Raw genomic sequence first — 10,264 nt, forward strand, 5'->3', positions numbered from 1 at the left:
GATTTAATGAAGTAAAACAAGTAATGTAATGACTAACTTCAGAGTGAAATCATTATGGATGAAAAGGACATATGGAGGTGACGTTTCCTCAGATTTCCACTCACCTATTTGGTTGATCAAACTGGACGCGTTGTTGACTCGTAGCTCTGTTGCAGGTCTGCTGTTGGGACTGTGATGTGTTCTGAGTGGAGGTCGATACGAGGTCATTTCCAGCCTCCGACACCCCTCGAATGTCTAGATACTGACCATTATCTAAAGAAGGCTGAGAGAAAGAAAAAAAAAAAAAAAAAAACTTACTTAGAGAGTTACACACAGGCATATGTTTATATAATTTGTACACATAAGTAAAGAAGCCACACACCACAGAAGGAGGATTGGTGGAGCAGGGCTTTGAGGAGCTAGAGGAGGAGCAAAGCTCCACAGTGGCTGGAGGCGGAGACGAGACGCTCTTTTTCAGGATCTGAATCTCACTGTGAAGCAATTAAAAAAAAGAAAAAAAAAAAAGAAATATTGATATTGTTTTTGAAGCATCACTAAAAACAAGCCATAGGAAAAAAAAAAAAAAAAAAATGAATGAAAGGCTCATCAGCAGCACAGGAGACGATGTCATTCCCCAGAGTGAGTGCAAGCAGCTACCTCTGCAGTTTCTTTATCTGCTCAGCAAGACTCTGTTTCTCACTGTTCAGGAGGTTCAGCTGGTATTCCAGTTCTTGTACAACTTCTGACTGTTGCTAGAGAAAACACACAAAAAATGGGAAATTCTGGCAAAAAAATAAAAGTGTATTACGTATAGCAAGAAATCAGTGACTTCAGCAACATTCTTTGGTTTTATAAGAGTTGGATGAAGATCGAGACAGATATTCAGACTCCCAGAAAATCTAAATTTTACAGAAGGGATTTTTTTTAAAACAGAAAATTCCACCAACTGAAAAATATTTTTATGCAAGTGAATAGTTGGGGCTGCTTTTTTTCCCCAGAAATACTGTATCAATGCAGCGTTGCATAGAAGCCATCAGACTGTAAATACACATATACAGAAAAGTGCTTATACACACCTGCTGTGACAGGTCAGGCTTCTTTTGGGGCTCTCGTACGACACAGTTTCCTGGAAGGTCGCCAAAAGCCACACCGACAGACACGTCCACCTTATCTCTTGGAGAGGAGAGCGTGCTGCCACCGTTCCTGTAGAGCTGCAACAGGTCGGGAGGCTTTGGGATGTTGAGACCGACGTCGTCCCACAATTCAAAGTCCTGGAGATGAATACGAAACAGAACAAGAAGGAAGCATTCAGGGAACGGATGTCGTTTATAAGATCATACGTGGGACGGCAAGATATCTAAATAACTGATCTAAAACTGTGAATGTGCTTAAAATCACCAGTTGGATGTTATTTTCCTTCAAAATAAAAGAAAATCTTTTGTTGGAATAACCTATGAACGGAAAAAGCTTTTACCTGATCATCGTTTTCATCAGAAAAGGTGATGGATGAGAGTTTGTATTCATTTTTTAATAAATATTCATTCACAAGGAAGTTTAAGGCTCTTTTCTCCAGTTGGCGGATGGGCTCCTGACGAAGGAGAAAAGAACAGGGTGAAAGTTTAGCTAGAGCTTTTTTTGGTTACATCTCATGAAGCTTTAAAGAATGAATCTAATATTTTCCTTTCACTTTATTTCGACAGCTTCCCCACCTGGATTTCAGGACTCGATTTGAAGTTTTTTCTCTCCTGAGATGCCACTTCACTCTCTGAGAAATTGAGAAAATGAAAAAAAAAAAAAAATAAATAAAAAAAATGTTTGAACCAGTACTGAGGATTAGCTTTTTCGTTGAAGTTCTTCGTAATGAAAAAAAAGAGAGAGAGAAAACTGTAACAAGAAAAGGTTGAGGTGGAGAAGAAGTTAAAAGTACGCCACACCTGCTGCCTGAGTCAAGTTGGCCCGCAGAGCCTGAATGGTCTCCTTTGCTTTCCGTAGCTCAAACTCCAGCACTGGACAGGAAATGACAACACACACAGGAAGTGGATCCAACCAAACACAGGGCACAAAATTAAACAAAGATGGGGCATTTGAAAATATGACACTGAAGATCAAATGAAGCAAAAAAAAAAAAAAGCATGCAGATCATGGGTTCATAGAAAAAAAAAACAAAAAAAAATGCATGCAGCAGAGGATCATGGTAAACCTGCCTGTAGGTTTATTGACAGGCAGGAGATTTTCCTGCCATCAAATTTGTAAATGGTGGTCAATTTGTTTTTTTTGTTTTTTTTACTTTCTCTAATCTCGGAGCTGTCTGACACTAGGTTTCCTCCTAGGCAATTGGTTTCCAGGCGCTCAAAGGACAATGCTGCTCAGGGAACTTGTTCTTCACAGATTCTAGCATTGCTGCATCAACAAATCGGCTCTGAGCTACAAGAAAAAGGAGTCAAATCATTCAGTTTTTGTTTCAGTTTCAGAGTCATATTTTCTTTTTATCTTTCAAAAACGTGTTCAAATTAGCTAATTGTTTCTCATGTCTTACAAACTACAGAGAAACAGCAGGTATGAGGAGAAAATATTTTATTTGCAATAAAGCTCCTAATCTAACGTAAAAAAAAAAAAAAGAATAGGGAACAAACAAGATTCACACGTCAGAGTCAGAACACACGCAAGAAGTGATAAGCAATGGAGCAAGGAAACAACGTTGCATATCTGTGCACTGAAAATCTGTTTCGCTCTGATTGTATCTCTCTATTAAGTAAAAGTTAACCTAAGTTCTTCCTGCAATACAAACTTGTGTCTTTTTAATCATAATCTCATGTAACCTTTTCTACAGATGAAGAGTGCACAGGTTGCAATCTGAACAAAATGGAAACCCATGAACTGAATAACGGGGAGAGGTATAAAATAAATAAATAAAACCAAAACAAAAAGCTAGTCTGGATGGAGTGACTTGTCCAGAATTTCACTGGGGTTTGATCAACGTCAGGAGAAAGCCAGAAAACCCAGAGTCAGACAGCTGGGGGGGCAGCGTTTTAACAAGAAGAGCACTTTGTGGGAGATGACAACAGGTATGGATCAAAGTGGTGGTGGTGGTGGTGGGGGTGGAGGTGCACATTTTGTACAGAAAGGGTGTCTGTAAATAATCGTTTTTATCAAATCATCATTCATGGATGTGAAACCAAAATCTCTGCTGCATGATAGATATAACTGTATCTGATAGTCAATGTCTCTGAGTTTAATCAAGTAATAAAAGACCCAAACTAAAAGGACATTAGTGAACTTAATATGTATATGCATCTCATTAAATTTGAATATTAGCACAGAAGTTCATATATTTTAGTAACGCAATTACAAAAGTGAAACTTGTAACATTCATTACACAATTAGAGACATATTTCAAGAATTTATATCTGGAAATGTTGAAAATCACACCAAAGAGCAAATGAAAACTCAAAATTCTGTTTTCCAGGAAATTAAATTTTTACATTAGACCCATTAAAAATTTACATTTTTAATATTGAAACAGGGTTTTATGACCACATTCAACCTGAAGGCTTGACATGCAGTATCCACAAGACAAACCACAAAAAGCTCACTGCTAAAGAAACTGCCTGTTCAGAGTGCCATTCTCAAGTAGAAGAAAGTTGAGTGGAAGAAAACAGTGTAGTTGAAAAAAAAAAAAAAAAAAAAAAAGGTCTGTGAGCAACATGGATTGCCACAGCCTTGACTGCGCTGTGAAAAAAAAGATTCATAAGGTGTGGTCAGAGCAAGTGCTTCAAGAGCAACAAAACACAGACTCACTTGAACTAAATCCAACTGAGAATCTACAGAGGACTGCCTGCAAGTTGACAAGAGACAGCAAAGCTAGCAATGTGGACGAGCTAAAGGCATCTATTAAAGCAAACTGGGCTTCCATAACATTGAAGCAGAGCCATACGGTGATCGCCTCCGTGTAACGCTGCTCTGACGGAGTAACTCAAGCAAAAGCAGCCTCAATCAAGTACCGAATGTGTATACTGCAAACCTACTTTTTTAAAAAAGCCAACATTTATACATTCAAAACTGTTGTCTTTAACTCATCCGACGTAATATTTCTATTTTCTGAGGAATTTGACGTGGTTTCAATAATTATTACAATGACCAGAATAAGTGCTAGAAATAAATCTCTCTCTGTGTGTAATGAATCGATCAATATGCAGGTTTTACTTTTTTAATTACCGTGATTTGCAGAAATAAATTAACTTTTCAATAATACTGTAGCTTATTGGAAATGATCCCATAGAGTCCATCTGCAAGATAGCCTTAGCTGAGATCTTCAGAAAAATGTCCTGCTTTGGTAACAAAACTAGAGTTATGACTTTGGGCATTTGGGGCTCTGTGCTGACAACAGCAAAAAGATGATGCAGTTAATTTTAAATCTTCTATTTTATGCATTGTGGATGCTAACATGTAACTGATGCTACGACTTAAAAACATCCTTTAGATAAAGACTACATTTTCACCACAAAGAGAATAAAAAAAAAAATAAATAATTCCTTGTGAACAACCTACAATTACTCGTCCAAATGTACCTAAAAAAAAACAAAACAAAGAAAAGGCTAATGCTCGAGCAGGTGCTTTTACATGTACAGTTGTGAAATGGCAAGACACAATTAGAAATTTATTCAACTATGAAAAATGTTGACAGCTCCAAAGTGGTAAGAAAGTGCAATTATAAAGAAGAAACAAACAAACAAACAAAAAAACAGTGACAAAAATACCACTGGCTGACACCATAAGTTTGAGAATTCAGGTGGCGCTCCAAAAACCTTAACAAAGCCCCAAAATCTGACAAGAAATTTAAATGTACCTCTACCACTCATTCAAGGTAGTGCTAATTCAAAAAGTTTGGAATATTTAACGTTGCATACTTAGGCAATTATTCTGTAACAAGCATGCTAAAGGAGCTGAAGATATTGATGGGATGTATTGGCCCATTTCTCCTCTCCTGCCCTCTTTTATTTCCCCAAAGGTAAAACGGCCGTCGTTGCTTGGATCCCCGACGCTATGGTTCATCTTACCTGCCACCCGTTCGTCTGACTCTCGGTTGCCGTCATCTGAGTAACGTGCAAAGTCCAGAGAGTCCAAGGTGCTAATGCTGCCTGCTCGATCTGCATAGAAACAGGGACACAGAGGCAGCAGTGAGAGAAGGAGTAACATCAATCGCAACAGTTACGCAAAGAATTTCCCAGCTAACAGAGCTTAAGAAATGTGGCAATGAATTAGGAAAGTGCTTCAGAGACACTCCCTTTTAAATCTAGCAGCCTCCTCCTTCACACATTGACAGAGTTGGTTCATATAAACTTTTAAAGCAGAGATTAGGATAAACTGAAAAGTCCTCACAGCGCATACATATACTGTAATAAAAAAAAAAAAAGATTTTGCTTAACACAATAGAAACGGACGCAACTTTGAAAGTGAGCATAGGGGAAGGAAAACAAACTTAAAACTTTTGAGGAACGATAACGCTGATAAATAGGCACATTCAGGATCATATTGCACTGAGCTTGGCTGCCCGGTTTGCTTTGTCAATGGTGTTGGCTTTCTTTCCACTGCAATGCATTTGTTCCATCATCCACAGACTGGACAGAGTCAGGCTAAATGTTGTTGTGTTGGCCTAAAAAAAAAAAAAGTCAAGCTTGTTTACTTTATGTTTTAAGTCTTTTAAAATACAGTTTCAAAAAAGATACATCTCATACATCTATCGAGAATTCAGTTAGGAACCGTTCATCACACCACAACAGAGAAATTGAATGTACACGCACAAAAAAAAAAAAAAAAAAAATCACAATTCCTTAATGAGAATCAGGCATTTAGTGGTTCTTTTATATGCCTGAATCAAAATGAACATGCCTAATCAGCCAATAAACAAGCACTGAGTAGAAACAAAGCAGTATTTGAAAAAAAAAAAAAAAATGGGGCCAGATACGATACCAGGACGTTGCCAACAAGCTCATTTAATTTAATGAAGAGTCTTCTTGGCAAGAATAATACTGGTTTACAATGGATCATGGGACAAATGGGGCAGTAGTAAGATTACTGAGACATAAATCAGAGTAGATTTTGAAAGAGGCTGAAGGAGTCTGGGACTGGTCCAACAATAAACAGTGCTGTGAAAAACGCTGCCCCTTACAGATGTCACTCATTTTTTGCCACACATGACACCTGAGTAAATATAAAAAGCAGTTTTTAAATAAGAAATATTTAAATGTTTAATCCACATTGGAATATAACTATTCCAATGTGAATAATTATAAAGCCAAAACAAAAAAGAAAAAAAAAAAGGTTAGCAAAGATTTCTGCCCAATGACAAAAGATTCATGTTTGTTTGGAATTTGTTGCCTTTGATAAATAAACTCATAATTTGAAATTGCATTTCAAATTTACTCAGGTCATCTTTAAAGGGAATATTAAAATTTGATGCAAAGGGTTCATTTCCAACCTAAACTGATATAAAAGAAACATGATCCTCTTGCATCGTTAGTACAACCAGTTTATCAACAAAGATAAACTGGTTGGACGCTGGTTGGTATTTTGGCATTCATCATCTCTTAATCACAGTGTCTCCAATTAAGGTGCATGCAATTGAATGTTTTTTTTTTTTATTAAATTGTTGTCAATCATGTTAAGTAATTACCCACACAAAGAGAACTTTTAGCTTAAACGGGTTCCAGATTACTATTACAAGCAAGAAAGTATTTGTATTCCAATTTCTTATTTTGCAATGTCCATGCTTTTTGTGGCTGTCACATTAAGACGTGCCTTAAGGCGAAAACTCACACCTTGTCGGGATGTGGCATGTTTAGTTTGGCTCAGACAAGGGTGATGAGGAAAAATGTGCTTCAGATCGCCAGAAGAAGTCTAACAGAAAAACTAAACAAAATAAAAAAAACTGAAATAATTACAAATTTTTTGTTGTTTGGATCAAGAGATGCATAAAACAAGTCGGTAGTTATGGCAAACCGACTGCATCTCAACATTGAGCACAACATGAAACTCATTCTGTGTGCAGCTTATGTCTGTAGGTAAGAACAGCTTTTTTTTTTCTTGCTCCAAAAGCGCACATACGGCCATTACACCATAAAATGTGTCATATGAACAAAAAACAATTTGATTACTAAGCCCTGGAGTGAAGAGAACATCTCTGAAACCTTCCTGCTGATGATTAAAAGAGGGTGGGGATTGTCTTGTTGTGTCATGTGGCCGGGAGCAGCGGCTGCAGCAGCTGCTGCAGCGGCCCAGTCACTCCCCTCTCGCTGCGATCAGCTGCACATGATGAGCTGACACGGGCTCTGTGTTCTGACTGGCCCCATCGAAAACATTTATAGCTGGTCAGCAGAGGAAGAATGGGTTTTATTTGACTTTTATAGCTCACATGACATTTGTGAATTTTACTCCTCTGAAAGAATGAGATTCTAAGCCACTAATTAGTTTCTTTGTGATATGAATATTGGTGGATATTTTCATATCTCACAATAGATTTTACATAAAATAAATATTTCCTAATAAAAGGAAAAAAAAAATTATTATTGAGGTCTTGCTGTTGGATTTGGCAGGAAACAAAACATGACGTGATGTCAAAGTCCTCCCTCTTGCATGAACATAGTACTTTTTCCATTTCTTTCTACTCTGGTCGAGAGTTTTGTTTCTTCTATGTCATATTTTATCAGCAGCTATGAAGACCAAGATGAATATTCCCATTTGACAGTCCTGTCAGTACCACAATACGGGAGACGTCTCGGTACGTCACGCTTTTCAAAGACTTTCTTATTTTTAAGGTGGTCGTCCTCCACACCTTTTGTGGGTTTCATCCAGTTACTAGAGCGCTCTCTGTGTCCGACTTGTAGAACAGTCAGTTTGTGTTTTCTGCTTTGATCTTCAAGTAATGCACAGTTTTAAACTGCTGACCTGACACCCAAAGGACACCAAGAACCTGACACCCAGAGGATGCCAACACAGCAGCCTCCCGAGATAACAGGAGAACACTCTGAAGTACTGGCCGTCCTGCATGACAACCAAACTGGGATTCTGGTTTTCCTTAGCTTTGATTCTGATAACACCCTACGACCATCACATTTGGAGCACAGTGAAAAGCCTTTACTGCTTCTAAATTTCAAGCCGAATCGCATCCATGGCTGTGATTTAGAACTATATCAGCAAGATCCAGAAACAATCTGTTTTACCAGAAACAACAAAGAAATATTGCAAGTAATTCAAATAATTCAGGAACTCAAAGTTGGGTCTGTTCTGAGACAATAAACAAGATACTAGGACAACATATTATAAAAGAACAGTAACTTAAAATCAGCAGAACATTTTCAAATTCTAAACCATCCCCCAACGCCGTCTTCACAATTGAACTTTTTTTTTTTCCCCCATTGAGTTTTCTTCAGTCAATATGATGCCCTTTGACCTGGGGAAGCTTCATAGAACTATTTTTGGTGCAGTGTGGCTGAATTCCATTCATAGGGCTAAACAAAAGCTTTGTCAACTTTTTCTCCCCCGGGTCAAAGGTCACCTTTACTTTGTAGCTGCATGTCTGGCTGAGTTGTACTTTTATTACTATACAAATCGCAGGACACACTGGGATAATACTCTAAACAAAAAAGCTTTTAAGAATACTAGGAAATTTAAATCAATTTTTTGTCGGCCTTTTTTCTCTGATCAATAATAAAATATGACAGATTCTAATGGATACGTTATGATGTTTTGTTTTAAAGAAAGACAGTCAGATAATGCTAAATATTTTTGTCCTAAAGTTTTGTTCGGATATCATGATAAAATTAAATAATTGTATTTCTGGTCAATGTTATCTTTTTATAAGAATCTCATGACAGTCATTCCTTTTCACAACAGGTAAGGCTACATATATGCCATTAGAGTAAAACAACAAGGTTTATTTGTGATGCAGACAGTAACTATGGTAATTATTTGCATGTTGTGTTTGCCTACAGACTCTCAAGCTTCAGACACTGGTTATTCTATTAGAAGCCCCATAAGCAGATGAGAATGCTTAAGACATACAGCATGCAACAGCTAATTTAATTTTGTTGTATGAGTCTGGCACAGAATAAGATGAACACATGCAAGGTAGTCCTTGCATGTTGAGAAAGTTGACAGAAAATATATTTTTTGGAGTATCTGCAACTAATTAATTTAAGGGCAGGTATCGCAAGAAGACCTCTCTTTCCTAAAGACTGCTCTGCAGTTGTAGTTTGTTTGACTTCTGACCTGCAGGTGGCCTGAAGAAAGGGGTGTTTTATTACACCAGGTCCATCACAACCGGTCTGTCACAATATTGCCTACCCCCTTCAATCGATCGTCATCTGTCAAGTTAAAGGGTTTTCATCATGACCTAAGGCACTGATCTAGCTGCCAAGATAACTGACCCACAAAACCCGTCTGATGACTGCGGCCCTCAAGGGCTTGGGCAGGAGCAGAAAGCTGCGATCTCGAGATCAACTGACTACTACAGCCAGGTTCTGAGCTAACGTTAGCGAGCCACTGAGTTATCTTTATGCGATACCGCAGTAAAGACAGGGTTGGAAAACTGCTGCTAGTAGCATCAAGATGAGCTAACGCTACTTACTCAGTGGTCCTCCAGGTCCGAGCACCTGGTCTTTGGCAGGTGGAGTGCCGCTTTGTCGCTCGAAGTTGCCAGGGTTGGAGAAATAATCCCTTAGCCGCGGAAGCTCCCTGCCTGCTTCCAGCAGTTCAGTGTGAAACTCCAGGGCCGTAAGAATGTACTGGTCCCGCAATAGCTGAGCAGCGATAACATCCACAGACACCCGCGTCTCCACACCGCCTGCCATAGTGGATGTGGCCGCGGCCGAAACCGACATGCCCTCACCGCTGGGGCTTGTCCGGTTGCTAGACAGCAGCAGTGTCGGAGGCTCGGCATCTGCAGGCGGAGAGAAGGGATTGCCTTGCGGTGGACCTGGCGCCCCCTCGCTCGGGCTTCTTTCTGTGTCAACCGTCTCATTGGGACGTCGTTCTGCTTCTTCCTCAGAATCACTGACATCAAATGGGTTGACCGACGCCATTTTTCCAATATATATATATATATATATATATATATATATATATAAATAAATATATATATTAAACCCAGGCAGGCTAGGCTAATCAGAGAGCCGTCTTCCTGAATGGATACTGATGTGTATGGTTAGGTGGGGAAAGAATACGACATTACGATTGGCTAAATTTTGGAGACGTCTTCTTAAGGCCCGCCCTTTTAATGGAATGTTGA

At 38.7% G+C, this 10,264-nt stretch overlaps 1 protein-coding gene across 9 annotated transcripts in view; it reads right to left on the bottom strand.

The window, feature by feature from the left end:
• Nucleotides 1–10,170, bottom strand: part of relch (RAB11 binding and LisH domain, coiled-coil and HEAT repeat containing) — a 32,863-nt gene extending 22,693 nt beyond the window's left edge. For 5 of the 9 annotated variants that reach the window (XM_015037866.1, XM_015037860.1, XM_015037859.1 and 2 more), the window contains exons 1-9: nt 9,605–10,170; nt 5,037–5,126; nt 1,914–1,985; nt 1,689–1,744; nt 1,454–1,567; nt 1,056–1,250; nt 637–731; nt 362–470; nt 105–262 (exon numbers count right to left, since the gene is read on the bottom strand). In XM_015037866.1, the coding sequence (XP_014893352.1) occupies nt 105–262; nt 362–470; nt 637–731; nt 1,056–1,250; nt 1,454–1,567; nt 1,689–1,744; nt 1,914–1,985; nt 5,037–5,126; nt 9,605–10,058 (1,343 nt within the window). In that variant the 5' untranslated portion in view covers nt 10,059–10,170. The remainder of the gene's footprint in view (nt 1–104; nt 263–361; nt 471–636; nt 732–1,055; nt 1,251–1,453; nt 1,568–1,688; nt 1,745–1,913; nt 1,986–5,036; nt 5,127–9,604) is intronic. The other 4 variants (XM_015037861.1, XM_015037863.1, XM_015037867.1 and 1 more) reach the window with 4 other exon arrangements.
• Between the last annotated feature and the right edge of the window lie 94 nt (nt 10,171–10,264).

The sequence above is a fragment of the Poecilia latipinna genome, unplaced genomic scaffold (assembly GCF_001443285.1).
Source record: "Poecilia latipinna isolate Pla-1442-1.1 unplaced genomic scaffold, P_latipinna-1.0 Scaffold421, whole genome shotgun sequence".
NCBI classification, from domain to species: domain Eukaryota; kingdom Metazoa; phylum Chordata; class Actinopteri; order Cyprinodontiformes; family Poeciliidae; genus Poecilia; species Poecilia latipinna.